Source organism: Colletotrichum fructicola (assembly GCF_000319635.2).
Source record: "Colletotrichum fructicola Nara gc5 chromosome Unknown KSG_Nara_v1_contig10, whole genome shotgun sequence".
Lineage (NCBI taxonomy): Eukaryota > Fungi > Ascomycota > Sordariomycetes > Glomerellales > Glomerellaceae > Colletotrichum > Colletotrichum fructicola.
The window spans coordinates 204745-223900 of NW_027094060.1; the positions used below are offsets into that span (position 1 = coordinate 204745).

The following is a 19156-nucleotide window of genomic DNA, read 5'->3' on the forward strand; positions in this document are numbered from 1 at the left end:
CGCCCAAGTGCTCTCATTTTCTCCATATTGTCAGCAATCCAACGCACTCGTCCCCGTTGCCTGCGGCGACTGAGTCGTGCCACCCTCACCCTCCCGCCGACAGGACGAACGCATCAACCGCCGATATTGCTGCAATACGGGTCATACCGGTCGTTTCTTCGCCGACAAGCGGGACGGCGTGTCTTGACATGGTCCTCGAGGCCAACACGCTCCGATCCCACGACAGCTTCAACCAATCTCGTTGTCGTTATTTGACCGCCGAATAGGTATGGGTACTCTGTTGCTGCGTGTGACTCCCCCAGATTTCCTCCAGGACCGGCAGACATCGCTCGTCCCGCCAAAGAAATCCCGCGAGCATCTGCTGTAAGGTTTCGCGGTTACATCGCTCTGGGGGCAACACGTCGCCGGCTCTGTCCAGAAGCTTGTGCAATCTCGAAGCGAACCACTGGCGGTCCTCTGTTGTTCCGGACCCGACGATACCGACGAAGAGGATCCAGAGCAGGGCGGCGTCGTGGGAGACCCAGATGAGTGCGATGGAGTCTGCGTCGTCCAGCGCGGCCCGCATGCGCGCCACCAAGAGCCGGATCATGTGCCCGGTAGTCGGGATCTCTCGCAGGACGACGTACAGAAAGACGTGAGCCGCTGCGACCAAGACGAGGAATCGCTTCTGGACAGGTGTCGCTGTTCGACGCTCCACGTACAGGAAGTGCAGGATCGAGCTGTCTGCGGTGTTCATGACGATTCTGATGTCGTCTGCTGACACGGCCCCCGCCTGCGAGCAGATTGCTTGCCTCAGACTCACGAAAATCTTACGTGGTTCATTGCTCTCGTCGGGATTGTGGCCTCCGAGCCTGTCCAGGTGACGCAAGGAAGGTGTCATTGCGCGATTCACGACTGACAATGGCAGAGAGACCTGGTCGAGGGTATGGAACATGGGAAATTTCGGAATCCTCCCCAGACCGGATGCCACTTGGATGTCAATCCTGACGATGGTTTGGTGAGCAAGAGTCAAATTGATGAGGAGGAGTCTGGGGAAAAGGTGGAGAGCCCTACCAGTTGATGCAACGGCAGAGGATGTAGTCGTGTTTGATCGTGTCTGGCCCGCCTCGGGCCTCCATCATGGAATGGAGTCCGGTCAGGTGTACCTCTGCTGCTGCAAAATGGCCTTGGAATGCCTGAAAGTGTGTGTCAGAGTTTTGGAGTGTGTTGGAGGCATGTTCCGAGAACCAAGAGAGGTACACTGACTTCGACGCTTCCCAGCATGGCCACGCCGGCGAGTACGGACAGGTCGTCGCTTGCGCTCTTGGCAGACTCTCGAGACTCCAGCCGAGTCCTGATGATGCGCATGGCCTCTCCTTTCTGTTGGTATCCTTCGCGCTGGAGCTTCGGATCAAGCGAGGGCATCGTCGCCGTCAAGAACTCGGCCGCCAGAGCGAGCGTGACGCGCATGATGAGAGCACTCTGCATGGCGTAGGGAAACCACGGCCTCTGCTGGTCAATCGTGGTCGAATTGAGGTTGAACCTTGTGATGACTGTGGGGTCAGCGTCTAGCATCCGTAGATGGTTTGGACGTTCAAACCTAACGCGGGGGTTCATCTTACAGTATCTGACCAGAGAATCTACCGAGGAATTGCTCGGGATGGGCAGCGTGTTGAAGGGATCTGCGTTATCGCTACCCAGCCGCTGGACCCAAGGAGGCAAAGAAGCCTGCGTCACAAATTCAAGTGAATTCTGCAACGACTGACGAGGGGTCGTCATCGACGCATTAGTGGAATGAGGTGTTGTAGTTCGTCTTGGCTTGCCCCTGGAGCTTTGCCCTGCGGAGGTAGGTTTCGCAGAAGTCGCAGGCAGTCTGAAGCGGCCCTTTAACTGCGCTTTGCGCTTGATGGTGTCCTGAGATATCAGTGCCGTATTGGTATACAGCTCAGAGGCACCCTTCTGGATGGCCGTCCTAATAGCATGGCTTCGGACGGATTTGTTTGCCGGCTGGAATTCTCCCTCGTCGGCACCAAAGTTGACGAACTTGTACTCGGCCGGCGGGGTCATGGCAGGCCCCTCCTCATGGGCCGATGCGGCTGGAATGCGGAGTGGCGGAGGGCAGCACGGCACAGCACGGCAGAGCTTGCATCAAGGGCCGTGCTTTCCTCCGTGCTTTCCTCCGGCGCAAACCCGGGCTTTGATCGGGGCGGAAGCGGAAGCGGAAGCGGTGCGGGGTCAAAGTCGGAGACGGGCCCGGGGCAGGAACGCTTGTGAAGGCGTGCTTTGCCTTGTTACAGGGAGGAGACTGGCGCCGGGTATGTGCAGTACGTATCCTGTAACGTGTCAAGAATCGCGAGAATGCTCCTGAATTTAGTAATCAAATACGAATGTGGTCCGATTTCTGAGAGCAGACGGCGCGAAGGATGCTCGACGGGTGAGATGCAAATGCATGGCTGAACGCCAGGAATGCAGCCTGCGTGAAGTGGTTTTCAGTACGTACTTATCAGCCAAGAAACACTAACCAATAACATTTGGACGCTTGTATCAAAAGCGGAAAGCGTCTGGCTTTGATTGGCTTGCCGCAAATGACTCGGGCATCATTCGTCCGTCCGAGGGCATTTCCTTGCTCCCTGTTGCTGCCACTTCGTCCGCTTCGGCCTCCGACCGGACGAAATATCCGTAAGCAGATGAATAACATCACGATAGCAATGAGACAGAAGCTGACGCTGTGGCAGGCGCGGTGATGCAATTCTCTGTGCGAAGGGCTCTTTTCATGGCTGGCTTCAGCTAATTCGCCTGGCCGCACAACTTTGACCAACTTTCACCAGATCACTGGCCACAAACCGTCAGACACAGCACTCAATTGATGCTGCAACCCTTTGCCGTGTTAGTGAACCCACCATCGTATTAACACCATGGACGAGCGCCCCTCCAAGAAGAGAAAGGTCCGCAAGGGGACACGCAGCTGCTGGCAGTGTGAGTTCGTCCGTCCGAGAACCCCGCCGTCCCGAGACCCGAACATCGGTTCAGACCCCAGAATCTGGGTTTCGGACATGGCGGATGTGAACATGGCATGGCCCGCTGACATGTCATCCAGGCAGGAAGAGAAAGATCAGGTGTGAGTTTGCCTCTGACGAAGAGCAAACCTGCGCCGGCTGCAAGACAAGGGGGACCACCTGCGTCAGCCAGGAATTCATCGACGATGAGCCGTCTGGTCCTCCCGAGCGCGGCCTGGCCCAGCGTCTCGGCCGCCTTGAGGAGTTGATGGTCAAGCTGGCCGACAAGATAGGCCCTGAATTGTCCTCCGAAAAGGCCATCACGCCGGCCACCTCGCACACGTCTCCTCGTACTTCAGAGTCTCTCTATACCCCGGACAGCCGCGTCCAGACGACCCAGAGTGCTTCTGTCGCGCCTCAGCTTCAACAATCAACCCCTTCCAAGTCGACATCAGAATCATCTCAGCCCACCCAAAAACATGAGAGAATATGCAAGGAACTGCACTCCATGTTTCCGTCCGTCCAGGACGCCAGGACAATCATCGAATCGAGCAGGGGTCCGATATTTGTCCTGATCTTGTTCTACTCCAACCAAGACATAGCCGACAACAAGTCGCCGTCGCTAGCATCCCTCTCAACCATGCCCGACATCACCAAACACCCAGCCATATTAGCCAAGCGCCTTCTTCAGTTGACCATCTGTCTCCAGCAGTTACCGCCATGCTTTGACGCCTCTCGGCTCTCCCTCAAGGATTCCATCCAGGACACCATGGCCGAATGGAGTGCAGTCGCAAGCCAGGTTACCTCCAATGACGACCTCGTCGGCTCCGTAGAGGGTCTCGAGTGCCTCATCTTGCAGGGCTTCTACCTCATCAACTCGGGCAACCTGCGCAAAGCATGGCTGGCGATGAGACGAGCCCTGAGCCTCGCACAATTAATCGGCATCGAGCGGAACGGCGGTCGGCCGCTGAAGTCTTGTGATCCCACCACCAACCCGGCAATGATACCCTCGTCGCATCAACTCTGGTACCGAATCAACTTCTGCGATCGCTACTTGTCTCTGCTACTTGGACTGCCTGCCGGCACACAAGACAACAGCTTCATGTGTGAAACTTACACAGGTAACGACACACCCATGGAGAAGCTGGAGAAACGCTACACGGCCATATGTCTCCGCATCATTGACAGGAACCATGCGTCCACCAGCGAGGGGTACGCCATGACGCAGTCCATCGACTGCGAGCTTGAGCATGCGGCGAAGACCATGGGCGCAGGATGGTGGGAGATGCCCCCAATGTCGACCTTCGCAGACCCGGAGACGCAGATGACAGTCATGTCCCACCTGATGCTGCAGATTCACCACCACAGCCTGCTCATCCTGCTCCACCTGCCTTACATGCTCCGCAACCCGACGAACAACCGCTTCGACTACAGTAAGCAAGTATGCCTAGAGTCAAGCCGGGCAGTGCTCAAGCGCTGTGTGGTATTCCGCACGGCGAACGATGCCGCCTTCTCCTGTCGACACATCGATTATTCCTCTCTAATGGCGGCGATGACACTCTTGCTAGGTCATCTGAGCCGCCCGCCCGGAGTCAGAGACGATGAGTGGGCGCTGCAACGCGATGAAGACAGGGCGCTGGCACAGACCGTCATGGAGAAGATGGAAGAGCTGGCCGACTTAAATGACGATAAGCTCTCGGGGGAGAGCGCCGGGATAATCAAGCAGCTTCTGCCCATCATCGATTGCTGTAGGAACTGCCTAACCACGGATACGGGCGAGGAGTGGAATCTCAAACTGAGTATTCCCTATCTTGGAACAATCAACATCAAAAACTCTTCGGACCAAAACGCCCAGTCTCATTTGGTGGATCTAAGCCACTCCCAGCTCCCAACGCCGTCCAACACCACTACGGTTTCGCCGCCTTCATTCCCGCCAAACCAAGAAACCCCGTCCACGACGTCTGTGGATGCTCTTCTCGGCCAGGAATTCAACACCACTCACGGAGACATATACACCGGATTCAACGCCGACTGCCTGGGATGGCAATGTCCGGGTATAACGGCCGAGGTGGGCGATTGGGCGTTCCAAGGCGTCGATACGACATACTGGTCCCTCTTGAACCCTGGCATGTCTCCTAGTGGATTTACGCAATAGTGTCGCGGCTTATGGGAAAGCGATCCTGTGGGAGGGGAGTCTTGAACATTTCCTTTTTATGACATGCTAGTAGTGGGCTGTGGCACGAGGCGTTAAACATGGATCTCATATACCCAACTCCATCTTTTCGAAGTTTTTGGCATCCCATGCTTACGTCCATGGCCATTTGACTACCCTCTCTCATTGCAACGGTAGACATCCACTGGCCCAGTTGGGCCCGGGTAAGCATGGAGAATAGAGTCATGTAATGCCCGCGACTTTCTCCAAAGAGAACCATGCGTCTCTTGAGCTAACATGACCCCTTTCTGGTTCCGGATGATGTTTGTTCGTGCCAAGCAATATTTTCGCGGTACCGGCAGTGATGTGTGTCGATCCCGTTGCCGTGCCGCTTCGAATCGGAGGCACAAGCTCCGAACCTTCGTCTCATGTATGGATGTCGCCAAAACAGAGCCACGCCGTCCGCAATCGTGTGACAAATGCCATATTTCTTGCGACAAGCTTAATTTAAAGTAGATTGGCAACATGGATGTGCGTCTCTTCCGGCGAATCGGCTATTACTCCCTGCATGCGCGACTTCTGCCGGGAGATCCTATCGACTACGGTCCTTGTTCGCATCCAAACTACTGCAGCCAATCCACTTTCATGAAACATGTCATGCCCCCTTTTTCCATTAACAACGGTCAATCTTCGGGTCTAAACAGCCGGTCCGACTCCCCTTGGCGATGGAAACATCGGCCATGACTGTGTGGACCAGCCGATTGGTTGTCGTCCTGGTTGAAAATCCAGACAAGCCACTGATATGCAGGCTTGATGTGTCCTTTGAAGAAGGAAACACAACGTCGAAGCTCTTGCCTGTAATCTCAGATCCCGTGCCGCTGGATACTACTCCGCGGGGGCGATTTATATTGCAGCTCGAAAAGTACACCAACCAGCTCGCCTCATGCATACTAGGAAGTCTAGGACGCAATAGGTGATTTGCTGGACACAGAGTCCATCATAATGTGAGGGGCGAGGCTGTTCCAGTTTACCCAGCTTGTTCACAAGTCAAAGCCCCTCAAACTCGTGACGAACTCCTCCGGGGTAGCATCGTGGAGGCAAGGGCTCCGGGCCGCCTCTGTGCAAAACACCCGCGGATGACCGTGATGAATGTCACAGTCCAGCTCCATAGTGGCTCTGAAGACAATAAATGAAGCTGGGCATTCGCAACGCCCGAGCTGTTGATTGCTCAACCACCGCCGCCACTACCCTTCAGCTCGCCACCTCACAACCTGCAAGTCATCCATCATGAAGGTCTTTGCCATCGCAGCCGCCTTGTCGGTGGCCGTCTCCGAGGTGTCTGGCCACTACATCTTCCAGCAGCTGGGCGTGGGCTCTTCCAAATTTGGCGTTTTCGAGCACATTCGCAAGAACACCAACTACAACTCCCCGGTGACTGGTACGTGTTTCGAGGAAAGGCGATTTGATTTGCAAAGGGCATCAGCCCGACTGACGAAAATACTCCCAGACCTTGCCTCCACGGACTTGAGATGCAATGTAGGCGGCGCCAGCGGTGCGCAGACGACCGTCACCTCGGTCAAGCCTGGCGACTCGTTCTCCTTCACCCTTGACACAGCCGTCTACCACCAGGGCCCGATCTCTCTGTGAGTTTCGAATAGATCAACCGGAAGACCCCGCACTCATTTGTTTGAAAGATTCCTCTCCAAGGCGCCGTCTCACGTTCAGGACTACGACGGGTCTGGAAAATGGGCCAAGTTCAAGGACTTTGGCCCGACCTTCTCCAACGGCCAGGCCACATGGCCGATGTACCGTAAGACATGTCCGCAATTTCCATCAGGAGTTTGATACTGACCCATGCAGAAACATACGAGGCCAAGATCCCGACCTGTCTTCCCAACGGCGAGTACCTGCTTCGCATCCAGTCGCTGGCCATCCACAACCCCTGGCCCGCCGGCATCCCTCAGTTCTACATTTCCTGTGCCCAGATCAATGTCACCGGCAGCAGCGCGAGCGCCTTCTCGCCGACGCTGAGCATCCCCGGTGCTTTCAAGGAGACTGACCCAGGATACACCGCAAACAGTACGTGTGCTCTGTTCGAATGTTGCGCGTACTATGCTGACAAAATCTCGCAGTCTACAATGGTTTCACTTCTTATGAAGTCCCCGGAGGCAGCGTGGTAAGTACTGGTGAAACAGTCTCGATTCTTGTTTTGATGCTAATCATTCGTAGTGGAACTGCTAAGTTGTGAGATTGGGGTTTATGTTGTACATAGTTGATCTTCCTTTCTCTCGGTGCGTGATTAGGCTTTTGAGTTGGAGGTTGGAACGTCCAAGACATGCAGATTCAAGTGGTTACAAGGAAGAGTACACAACGTAAGATTCGGCGACCAAGCCATCTGCAGCCCATGCAATTCACAATAATGCACAGTCACTTGGCATGAACTGCGAAGCATTTTCAATTGTCCCACGGCTCGACCCAGACGTGACCTGTGAGGGCGAGGCAACTCGGACATACCAATATCGTCGGAGAATCTTTATCAAGAACTAGGATTTGGTTGAATATCTTACCACGGCCGCAATATCAACATCTTGGCGGCTTCAGACGTTTGGTCGCGAGATGTCTAGACTTACCCAGAGGCATACACCAGATCGATGTTAGTGCCCTCAGGTGCCAACAAAAGGAGCACAGCATCCTCGTGACACGGAAGAAATGACCGGCTATATTCAACACAGTCGCATTGCCATGGTCTCGGCAATCTAGACTCGACACCCTCCTGAACTAATGAGGCAAGTGCCGGGATCTCAGTCCGTCTATGGGGCCCCTCCGGATCAGGGGAACTCTCCCCACCAGCCCAGACTTGGGAAGACTTCTACATACCGCCAAACAGTAAACTCACGGCCCTTAAAGCCAGCGGTCGCGCGCTTGTTGCATATCTCTTCAGAAAGAACTTCGATCCAGCCACGGACTCGTAAAGCCGCTACTCATCTGGTTCAACATGAAATCACTCACTCCAATCCTCGGCGCTCTTGCCACGTTATGTAGCCTCACATCGGCTCACTGTCAGTGAAATCAGTATTCTCTTTCATCAGCGTGTATTGACATGCTCTCTTAGACCGCTTCACAAGCTTGGTGGTGGGGGCCACCAACACCGGCGAGTACGTTAATGTCCGGAGAAACACAAACCACAACAGCCCCATCACCGACGTCTCGAGCAAAGATATCGTTTGTAATGCCGGTGGTCTCTCCTCTGGACCAGCCACCAAGATCGCTACTGTCGCAGCGGGATCCACCGTAAGTGGCCGGCCCAAACACGGAGATTTAGGACTTTGAACTGTCGTTGACAAGCAAACAGGTTGGCTTCGCCATGGACCAGTCCATTTACCACGACGGTCCTGTGATTGTGTGGCTGTCACCCGCAGGCTCCAGCAACGTCACGACGTACGACGGCAGCGGACCCTGGGCCAAGATCTGGGAGCTCGGCGCGGAGACGGGTAACGGACAGATCAAGTTTCCCGCCTCCAACCAGGCAGCCTTCAACTTTCAAATTCCCTCATGCACGCGTACGTATTGTCCTCCTGTAGATTGCCTGTGGCAAGAAACGGAACTGACTTGACGATATCAGCCCCCGGAGAGTATCTCCTCCGCATCGAACAGATTGGCCTGCACTCAGCCAGCGCCAAGAGCGGGGCCCAGTTCTACATCTCATGTGCCCAGATCAAAGTGACCGGCTCTGGAAGTGGCCAATTTTCTCCGACGGTCAGGTTTCCGTAAGTGTCCAGTGTGGATGGCTTGGAGTTCTGGTATCTGACAGGTGACAGGGGCGTGTACACTGGCAACGAGCCTGGAATCTTGATCAACATTTACTATCCCGTGGTGAGTCAGACCGAGAAATATTGCGAGCTCGGAACACTGACAAGGTTGTCCAGCCAACTAGCTACACTATCCCAGGAGGTCCGGTAGCCAAGTGCTAAAGTGCGTGTTGGTCGTGCAAGTAAGGTGGCGCTATGAGGCTTGCCCACGTTCTCATCTCGACAAGATATCATCAGGTCACATAGTAAAGAAACCAAATGAATGTTCACAGATTTTGATTGTCTACACAGAGTCTGCATGCTTCGTGTTCATACATCTCGTGTCAGTGGCATTGCTGCCAAATGTCAGCCCTGACTCTACGCCCGGCTGGTATCACTTGTAGAGGTGAAGTAAAAAGAAAAGACCATACTCCACGGCTAAAAGTAACAACGCTCTTCCGTCCAACGCCGCAAACCCCAAATAAAGACACCATCGTCCACAGGGGGCTCACCCAGACAAAGGGAATGACCGGACCCCGAAGAAACACCATAAATCATAAAATCCTGATCATCTCAAGACGGTTACCGCATAGGCCCATCACTACCTGCAAAGCTGCGCCGATCCCGCACCCACTCACGGGTAGGGGCTCCACAGTTTTTCGGGAGTGCCGGGATACTCCATATATGACTCGGTGGCCGGGCTCGAAGTTGCGATGGGGTTGGTGGTTCGGTAGGCGTTAAGCGCGGCCATGTCGAGAATCAGGTTGTTGGCGCCGTTCATATTGTTCCAGTTCGTTGACGACTGCTCAGTCACCTGGCCGGCGCGGAGGCGGCAGCACTCATTGGCCAGCAGCCTGTAGGCGCAGCAAAGGGCGTCGTTCTTCTGGTGCATATCGTCGATCTGCTGCTGGAGCTCCTCCAAGCGTTGCTCCTTGCGCTTACGGTACGCGCGCTGGTTAGCCCGGTTTTGTGCTCGTCGTTTCTGGAGGTACAGTGTAAGTTGAATGTCTCACAATGACTGGACGATGTCAAGTTCGCTTACTGAAAGCACGGTCTCGCTGCAGTTCTTGTATCTGTTGGCGCGTCTGCTCTTCTGAGAGGCCTTGTCGAGGGAGCTTTCCGACGTTGATGAGTGGCTGCAGTCATCGTGGGAGTCGCCGGCCTTGTTGGTGTCGATGCTTGATGTGGGACTCGGCGGGCAAGACCATAGTGATGTCGGGGTGCAGTAGCCGTTCTCGTTCGTACCCTGCGGTTCAAACGTGAGCTTTATGAGTTTTCAACGAGCGTCTGACTGATGAAGGAGGACTTACGATACGAGCTGCGAACTGAGAGGCAATGAGGTCATAGGCAGTGTTGTTCGGGCCCATGGGCGGGAAGCCGGTGGCCATGGTGTAGGGAGGAATCTCGGGCGATGTACTGTTCATTGCAGCGGTTGTATGATGAGCCTGCCTCTTTGATGGACAGTATGAGGTGAGTCAGGCAAGGATGAACAAGAGTCACGAAGACGATGACAGATTACAAGTCAAGAGTAGAGAGAGAACAACGATGAAGATGGATCCGTGGGATGGATAAGAAGGGGGCGTGGAAGTGGAGGGCATTAGCGGGAATTGAGAGGCGAGGGTGGGTGGACGGGAGGATTATATATCTGGCGGGACTGGAGAGAGCATCATGAAGTAGAGCAGAGCAAGATATCCGAGGGTAAGAAAGATGCGACGATGGAGCCCAGGGCAGGAGGCTATGAACGGAGCCAATGGGGGAGGGTGTTAATGTCAACGAGGCTCCCCATCTCATCTCAGGGCCGTTGCATCTTTGGGATTCGGTATTCGGTGCCGCGCCGGTCTACGGTATGGAACAGCGGGGCCTCCCCAGTGGGTGGACCGTCCGAGTGTGGGTGCAGCTGGACCGTGTTGCGTTGTGTTGTGTTCAGACTGAGTGAATGTACATAATATGTGTCTGTCTGTATGTCTGCCTGTCTGTCTGTCTGTCTGTGTTGCCCCAAGTCAGGCACATGGCAGTAGATGTCGGTCAAACGCCTACTTGAGCACACACACACACACATACATAAGACCTTAGCGTATAAATCATGGTACATACAAAACGTGAACCTGGCGGGGAATACGCAACAAGACGATTGTATGTGCTGTGTGCTGTGTGCGGTGTGTGTGTGTGTGTGTGGATGGGCGTGGTTGGGTGTGTGCGTGTATGCAGGTATGTGAGTGTATTATCCATCTGATCCCGGGACGCCGGAGATCATCGCGTGGTCTGCAGAGGGTCGAGGCCGGCGATGAGCGGAGACGCCCCGGGAATACCTGGAAAGCGGGTCCCAGGCCCCGGTACGTATCCGCCCTCGCTTCTTCTGTCGGTGCCGCGACTCTGTTATTCTCGCGAACCTTAGGTAGTTACTCGACAGACTGCCGCAACCTTTTCGTTGTTGCTGCGGCTTCTAGACTGCGTGCGGCTTAGCTTCGGAACGAGCCTGGCGCACCTTATTTTTCATTCTGTGATGCGTATTTTCTGCAGCATGGCAGGGGGGAGCAGTAAAGGCACAGGGTGGTCTAGAGATGCAGTGTCCAAAAGCTGCAAGACGCGAATAGAAGCGAGCTGGAGCGAGACCGGCCTTATCCGGTATGATGTCATTTGTGCGCGGAGATACAGCAAGCAAGTAAACAACGGACGGCTGGCTGGCTGGCTGGCTGGCTTGGGCCATCAATGTATTCGTAGACATGCTGCATCTTTTGACATGTGCAGCACCAAAGCCCATTAACACCAAGCCCCGTCAAACTCGGTACCAAACCGCAGCGTCACTTGCGCACAGAGAACTGTCTGTACTAGTACGGTCTCAACATTGCTTGTTAATGCAATTGCTCATCTTCTACCTCTCAACCGTGCGTGAAGAAATGGCGTATTGTGTACGCGACATGAACCACAGACGACGGCAGACCAGATCGGAGACGTGCGCTACATACTACGCAGTACGTGGGTCTTCTGCTCAAGGGCTTCTCCCGGCATCTCGGCGTCTCGCAAAACCGATGCCATCCTGGCCCCATGCCCCCCCATTATTCCCAGCCCGTCACCCATGGATCATGGATCATGCTTGACGGCCCTTTTCAGCTGAAGGCGCCAAAGAAAACAAAACGAAAACCCTGTGTCCAACGTTTGCGACAGACGAGTCAATTCAGATCCCCTCACGCCCTCCGGTTTGTGGCGGTTCGTTCACGCACCGGCCATGCCCACCCACCGTGGCTGAAGTCAAGGGCATGAACCGCTCGTAAAGCCCAAAAGGGAATATACATTCGTCTGGTGCTATTTCAGTTTTTACAGCCGTTGCCTATCCCCAAGTTTGATGTTAAATCCGTATCGCAACTATGCTGTGCTGATTCGTGTTGGTTTGGCCACAGTGAACAGTGCCACCACCATCACCGGTGCCCTTTCGGCTCCGGAAGACTGCGCAACAGCCAACTCTCTAGCCGCCGTCGGTCTGCCTCTCTCAAACTCTGGCGCCGCGCCTGGTGATGCAAAGTAGTCATGTACCTGCTGCCAACACATGCAGACCTGTAACGAACGAGTGAATGGGCTTCAGCCCTAGCAAAACGGCGAAGCCCCCTTTACCCGTCAGACCCGTCACACCCGGTTCAAGCCACCCAACCGGTGGCATCTATTTGACGATTCCCGACTTTCAGGAAAGCTCGGGTACGTCGGATTCGCGTCGGCCGCGTCGGCGTCGGCGTCAGGGTCGGCAAGCGGGCGGCTGGCTGGTGGACCACGGGATGTGACCAGAAAACAGCGCAAAAAATAATTCCCAGTAATTCCCATCGGGAGATTGCCAGAGGTTGGTGGGGAACTGGGACCGGGTATGCAGAGACTAGAGCATGTAGACTGTAGTGTAAACACATTCGCTGCATCACCCATGATCCATCATCTCCATCATTTGGACGTGAGAACTCGTAAAGATACGGGTACGTCGCACGCATACAGCATGCCCGGTCTCCCTTGGCTCATGCCGACCGGTCTCGCAAGGCTCCTTCCGGCTGACCACATCCACCAGCCAACGCACCTTGTCGTGTACTTGCCGTAGAACCTGGATTAAGCTTATCCACGAAGCCGTCATTGCCAATTTCTGGCTTGCTTGACGGTTCGCTTGTACCTATTCATCGTGCTTTGCTTGGTCCATCGCCCGGCTAAGCAGGAAGAATCCACCCCCGCCAGCACCAACGCTGCATAGAAGGCTTGGCGTCTTCCACTCCTTCTTCGGCGCAGCTTCCAATCACACACATCCCCCGACACTCTCCCGTCCTCTGTGGATATGATGGATATAACTGACTGACGCCTATTCAGAGAACATCCGTAACAGCGAACACATACGTGACATGACTTGGTCTGACTATCGAGCCCATACTGCAGCCGTACGATTCAGTCAATGATCACTTCCTTCAAACATTTCCAGGACATCAAGGATGCCCCTCAAAAAGGCGCTCAAAGCAGCTCGGTGCCGAACCGCACAGCTTACGAACCACTGCGCCTGGCTGAACCTGGCTGAACCAAGCTCGCGCTCGGCCAATGTTTTTGAGCACAGGTCCCGCCGTCAACCTAGAAAAGCCGCGCACAGAAGACCCTGAAAATGTCCATGGTATTCCCGAAAATTACGTCGCCAGCCGCCCAGAAACTCTGTTTAAAGCCGTTCGAACCGGGCTTACTGGCCTCTTGCATACGCACACCCATGTTCGCGCCTCACATCAGCCTTTCTGCATGACCAGACCCTTATTTTCCATCCCCAACTTTCTCATCTACTCCACTGTATTTCTGTCTGGTGTACTAATAATGAAGAGCCCAACTATGCTGCCGCCGGTGAGACGCTTTCCAGCCTCCGGACATTGACGGAGGAAAGCGGGGCTTGGTGCCGAACATGTACCCACAATTGATCGGCGCCGCCACGGCCGATGGTGCGGAGTCCCGCACGGAGCGTCTCCTGCATCTCCGCCTTCATCCCCAAGCCCAAAGGACAAGAAGCTGTGAAGTACGTGACGACGCGAGCGAACAGGGAGTAGGGCGACATGGCACATACTGCCTGGTGCGTTTCACCCAAAGGCTCCGAGGAGAAATACTGCCATCCACCCTCCCTCCCGCAGCGACAGAAACCGTAAACACCACGCAATCCTTCGTTCGTGATTTGGCTTTTTGCCCGCCGTCAGATTCATCAGACCAACATTAGCCACCATCCGAAGGAGAGACGCATCACCCTCGTCTTTGGGTGGCGTTGGACCGCGCCAGCCGCCACACCGCCGCAACTCTCCTACCCCTCCCCCACCTTCTCTCACCTTCGCGACGCGAATCTGGCCCCGAGGGCCAAGCCACACATGTGTTCATGTTTGACAAGTTGAACCATGAAATCTGGGGTATTCCTGCCGGGGCCAATGGTCCATTTCGCCCTCCCATCTCGTCCCAACTTCGCTAGATCTGTACGGGAGAACCGCAAATCACTTACCGCACCATCGCGACTCGTCATTCTCCTCGTAAGGCGGGAACCAGGGCCCTCAAAATTGGTTGCGTAGCTTCGGCAAGAGATGGGACCGTCATCGGCTTCCTTGTTCTCAGGTCCTGTTTCTCCCAAGCCGTGTTCAAGGCGTTGGCTGCCTCCAACCCACCGGGCTGGAGCAAAGTTTGCGATACTCGAGCCGATGTTTTAACATGTCGTTGCCCTCGATGATTCCAAAGCCTGGCCGCCTTGATCCGAGCCCAAGTCAGTGATGCCATTCCACGGAACCTCGTCGTCCCAAGACCCTGTCTCCCAGTCCTCCTGATCCGGGGGAGGGTGCCGTACAGCCGGACCACAAAGTATCGACATCCGTCCGCTGATAGCTAATCTCCCCGCATATCCGCGGTCCGGGGAGCTTTAACCCAGTGCGCTGTCCGATTTTATACTCGAGCCGCGACGGCTACCGGTTCCGATATCCGTCTAGGCAACGAGCGTGTATAACGACAAGTTGCAACCATGACCTGCAGATGCGCTTATCACAGCTGACGGCCATGAGGCAGCTATTTTCGAATATGTAAGCTAAAATAGCAGAAAAAAAAACTAATCGCGCCTTCATCTGGTGAGCGAACCTAATATACGCCAATGGAATTGGAGGTATCCCCTCCACCTTGTCAACATGGGCATCTGACGCGCAGAGTCTTTTACCAAAATCAGGCAGACGTACGTAAGAACAGGACGTACGCATAAAATGGTTTCAATGAACAGTGGTTACGAGAGGGACAAATATCTTATGGTGTAAAGTGTAGAAGTAGAAAACCAATCCTCGTGTGGAATTGTGACTCGCAACACCAGCGAACGCCCAGGCATCAATCATGGGATCATTAAACTTCCAAACCCCGTATCCATTCTTTTCCAGGCATCAAGCACTATTTGCGAAAAACTTGGTAATCTTTTGAGTTCCGTCCTTGGCCTTCACAGGGCTCTTGCTGCCGTTGCTCGTCGCGCTGATGCGGCTCTGCCTTGATTTCGTAGTCGGCCCCTTGTACTGGATCTTCTGTGGCGGCTCGTCGTCCTCATCCGCAGCAGAAGCCTCCCGCTTGATGCCCGCCTTTTCCCGGCTTTCTGTGTCATCCGCCGCTTTGGCAATCACCTCAGGGATCGGCTGCGATTCACCTTCTTGTGACTGCTCCGGCTCTACTTTGACCGCAACGGTGGGTTCAACCTTGGAGGCCTGCGGCTTTTGCTTGGCCGACGCGTTGGCGAAGAAATTCGCAATGTTGGATTTGTTTTCCTTGCTCGCGACAGGGATGATGAAGGATGGCGAGTTGTTGCCGACCTTGCCCACGTCCTTGGTGACCGGGTAGCATTCGAGCTCGCCGCTGAAGGGTTTCAGGAGGTTCTGCAGTTCCTTTGACCACTCGTGCCTTTTGGGGTCCAGCCATGCCTTGATCTCTTTCGATCCGGGATCGAGAATGACCGGCATTCGGTCATGAAGGAACTTGAGCTGCTTGTTCGAATCAGTTGTGATGATGGTGTATGTGTAGCGCTTCTCGTCGGAATCTGAATGGGGATATTAGAGCAATTCGTCTGCTCGTTGAGAACACATGTTAACTCACCCTCGTATTTCACACAATCCCACAGTCCAGCGAAGCACATGAGCTGGCCGTCCTTCCTCTTCACGAAATGGGGGAGCTTCTCCTTGCCATTTTTGAGCCACTCGTAGAACCCCTGCGCCACAACTATGCACCTCTTTCCCGCCTTCATGGTTGCCCACATGCCACCTGGTGTGCTCAGTGAATCGTCGCGGCAGTTGATCGTCTTTGAAAGCTGAGAGTAGCCGGGGTCGCGTTTGGTCCAGAACGGAATTAAACCCCATTGCATTGACTGCATCTTGTACTTTACGGAATCACATTCAGGGTGGGATTGGCTCATGGAAGCCTCTGCCGGTGGTTGATTCTGGCTCTTGGCTGCGTGGTCGCGGCGATGTCCTGCACCGCGATCTGGGACGTCGGCCCGGTAGACGACGCCATGGTATCCCGGCGCAAAGTTGTATGTTTGGCGCGGAGCTCCCTGGCCTTCGTCTTCCGGCGCATCGTCAATAGGCATGCCCTCATCCTGCAACATGCGCCGGATCTGCGATGGCCGCTGTGCCGAAGTTTGTTAGCTCACCAAAGTCCAGCGCAGGACGATGGGCGGGCGGGCGGATGGGCTCACCAGTGCTAGTGCATAACGTCCACACATGGTCTATGGTGAGACTGGAGCCAGAATCGGGATTTCTTCAATTGGAGGATACAACTTTTGGTCCTGTGAAATGTTCGCTACCCTCACGGAGCGAAGATGTATGTCGTCATGCCGACGCAGGGTCCATTGGACTAATTTACGCGCCTGAGACGCGCCAGCACATTTCAGTGATATCACGTGATGCTGCAATTCATTCTGAAATCACCCTGATACTGAAGTAGTCTTGCATTCTTGGATTGGGGTCTGTACATAATGCTCTACTATGTTGCGCAAAAAGGCAATATGTGACCAAACATGTATGTTGGTATCTACACGATACCACCCACTCAGGAGTCGAATCCGATGCAGCTCCAGCTGGACGCGGCATCCACATCCCCCTTGCCGTCCCACGTTGCATGTCCAGGGTACTTGCAGATGGGCCGTTGCCTCAAGATGCCATTGCTTACGGTATCGTTGGTATATTTCGTCGCAACAAGCTCGTTTACTCCTGAGCCGCCCTCCACCCAGGCAACCAGCGCAAGCAAAGCATCATGCTGGGTGTCGTCCAGTCCAGGTACAGGGAAAGCATGTTGCCCGTTCGTCTCCAGGTTTGACGCATGTCCGCTGCCGCCAAAGTACCACGGCGCGTCGTAAACGCTTCCCGAGCAGTGTTGCATGCCCGGTACGAAGAAAAGACGGTAGAACTCGTCCAGGTCCACGCCCTGCTCCGCCATCGCCATCCAGGTCTCATCATAGAGCACCCGGCTGACATCCGTGGGAATGAGTCCATCGGCGTACCCGTGATATGTAATAAGCTTGCCGCCTCGACCTCGGAACTCCGACAAGTTGAAGTTGTCCGCGTTGACGTTCCCCGGGTTGAGCCTTGCCGCCTCGACAAACGTGGAGTAGTTGAAGCTGGTTGTCCAGTCCCAGTTCAGGTCGTCAAACAGATAGTTCTTGGCGTAGTCGGTTCCGTACAGACTAGGCTCGTTGTTGGAACCGAATGAAGACGGCATCTGGATTTCGGACCCAAGTCCGAAGTTGGGATAGATATATGTCAGGTTGTGGACATTCGCATCCAGCTGGATCAGGGGCAGGTAGAGCTGTTTAAGCGTCGCGACTTGCGGCGCCGTCAGACAGGCCGACAGGTTAGTCGAGCTTGATGTGCAGAGTAACTTCTCGGGTCGGAAATTGCAATGTCTAGGATCCATGATGACCCCGTCAGCAACACCATCTGAGCCGTCGCACTGCCGGAGGACCTCGTCGCTAATCACCTCGAACATGGTAGTTGGGAGATAGCCCGGCCCATCTTCCGGCAGATTGATGGCTCCGACCTTGAGCTGCCACAGTTGTTGGCTCGTCGACTTCCAAGCCGGCGCGCCAGCGAGGATGCCGTCAAAATCTTCTGGGTGGGCCTGCGCCGACTTGACGCCCTGCCTTCCTCCCGTCGAGCAGCCCGAGTAGTAGGACTTGTTTGCCGCATTCCCGTAGTACCCCTCCACAATTTTCTTGGCCAGGACCGTCGAGCCGTGCAGACTACGGCCAGCCCAGTCGGCTTTCGTTTCGGGATTGTTTATAGCCCAACTCATGTCTTGACTTGTCGAGTTGTGACCGGTTGACGTCGAGATGGTTGTAAAGCCGTACTTGACGCCGGTGCCCATGTCATACCAGTTGATGCCTCCAGAAAAGCCTCCATTGCCAACGGCGAGGAAACGCTTATTCCACTCGTCTGGCAAGAAGATCCCAAAGGTATAGGACGATGTTGGCGAAGAGGTGACGTTGACTGTCGCGACGCAGAGAGAGGGCAAGTGGGTCGCGTACTTGGGATATGCCACATTTCCTGCCTCGCCGAATGTCCCGTTGTTGCTGACGGTGTTGGCCATCAACACTTGGGCGCTGTCATCCTGGCCAAGAAGGCCACTGAGGCCGTCAACTGAGCAGGGGGTCGTTGTGTTCTGCGCCACCACCTCGACGGCGTGTGTGGCCGCCCACAGCGTGAGACCGAGCAGACGCGGCGCAAATGGCATCGTGAACAAAACACCAAGGACGATGTGCCAAGCTGGACTGAGCCCAACAGCTCGGCTCGGCAACTCCATACGCGTCTCCTTTATAGGGAAGGGGCAGCGTCCATCACCGCGCGCGGCCGTCGGGCCATTACTGGGATGTCGCTTTCATTCCGCCTGCTCATGCTCCTGGAGTCTCCGCAACCCATCTCATTGAACCCCACAATGTATGGGTGAAGCCTGTGGGGAGCGTTGTTCAACCCCGCATTCTCAATGCGCTAAACCCCTAGAGACTGATCAGATGAACATCGTGTGTGGAATTCACTCAATGTCATGAAAAGCTTGCCTGTAAATGCAACCTTGGGGCGGCTTCCTGGATAAACAAAACCCCACAGGCGGCGTGTCGGACGCATCCCGACATCGGTAAGTCTCCCCAGCATTTGCGGCAGAGAGAGTCCATTTAATCGTCTTGAATTGACCTTACTTTAAAATCTAAAGCATATCCTTGATGGGATCCGTTACAGAATTGTACAGTCCTTGTGCTG

The 19156-nt window shown here is 54.8% G+C and overlaps 7 protein-coding genes across 7 annotated transcripts; 3 read left to right on the plus strand and 4 right to left on the minus strand.

The window, feature by feature from the left end:
* Window positions 1-247: 247 nt before the first annotated feature.
* On the minus strand, window positions 248-2046 carry CGGC5_v015578 (uncharacterized protein; the record flags this gene model as incomplete). Its single annotated transcript, XM_066153290.1, has 4 exons — window positions 248-983; window positions 1054-1175; window positions 1246-1532; window positions 1602-2046. 4 exons carry the CDS (start codon window positions 2044-2046, stop codon window positions 248-250), a joined length of 1590 nt encoding a protein of 529 aa, XP_066007125.1.
* An 848-nt stretch (window positions 2047-2894) lies between these two features.
* sdnS (Transcription factor sdnS) lies at window positions 2895-5130 on the plus strand (the record flags this gene model as incomplete). Its single annotated transcript, XM_032027226.1, has 2 exons — window positions 2895-2955; window positions 3077-5130. The coding sequence occupies 2 exons, from the start codon at window positions 2895-2897 to the stop codon at window positions 5128-5130; spliced, it is 2115 nt and encodes a 704-aa protein (XP_031876387.1).
* Window positions 5131-6414: 1284 nt separating this feature from the next.
* On the plus strand, window positions 6415-7368 carry eglD-6 (putative endo-beta-1,4-glucanase D; the record flags this gene model as incomplete). Its single annotated transcript, XM_032027225.1, has 6 exons — window positions 6415-6565; window positions 6635-6770; window positions 6822-6937; window positions 6988-7206; window positions 7260-7303; window positions 7357-7368. The coding sequence occupies 6 exons, from the start codon at window positions 6415-6417 to the stop codon at window positions 7366-7368; spliced, it is 678 nt and encodes a 225-aa protein (XP_031876402.1).
* Window positions 7369-8122: 754 nt separating this feature from the next.
* On the plus strand, window positions 8123-9098 carry eglD-7 (putative endo-beta-1,4-glucanase D; the record flags this gene model as incomplete). The annotated part of the gene is made up of 6 exons (XM_032027224.1): window positions 8123-8186; window positions 8240-8418; window positions 8480-8687; window positions 8750-8894; window positions 8946-9000; window positions 9054-9098. The coding sequence occupies 6 exons, from the start codon at window positions 8123-8125 to the stop codon at window positions 9096-9098; spliced, it is 696 nt and encodes a 231-aa protein (XP_031876398.1).
* Window positions 9099-9259: 161 nt separating this feature from the next.
* On the minus strand, window positions 9260-10339 carry napA-0 (AP-1-like transcription factor napA; the record flags this gene model as incomplete). The annotated part of the gene is made up of 5 exons (XM_032027223.2): window positions 9260-9271; window positions 9347-9353; window positions 9554-9897; window positions 9958-10161; window positions 10226-10339. 5 exons carry the CDS (start codon window positions 10337-10339, stop codon window positions 9260-9262), a joined length of 681 nt encoding a protein of 226 aa, XP_031876397.2.
* Window positions 10340-15307: 4968 nt separating this feature from the next.
* Window positions 15308-16629, minus strand: CGGC5_v015583 (putative peptidase; the record flags this gene model as incomplete). Its single annotated transcript, XM_032027222.1, has 3 exons — window positions 15308-15948; window positions 16005-16533; window positions 16603-16629. 3 exons carry the CDS (start codon window positions 16627-16629, stop codon window positions 15308-15310), a joined length of 1197 nt encoding a protein of 398 aa, XP_031876396.1.
* Window positions 16630-16955: 326 nt separating this feature from the next.
* faeB-1 (putative feruloyl esterase B-1) lies at window positions 16956-18635 on the minus strand (the record flags this gene model as incomplete). Its single annotated transcript, XM_032027221.1, has 1 exon — window positions 16956-18635. The coding sequence occupies one exon, from the start codon at window positions 18633-18635 to the stop codon at window positions 16956-16958; it is 1680 nt and encodes a 559-aa protein (XP_031876384.1).
* Window positions 18636-19156: the final 521 nt, after the last annotated feature.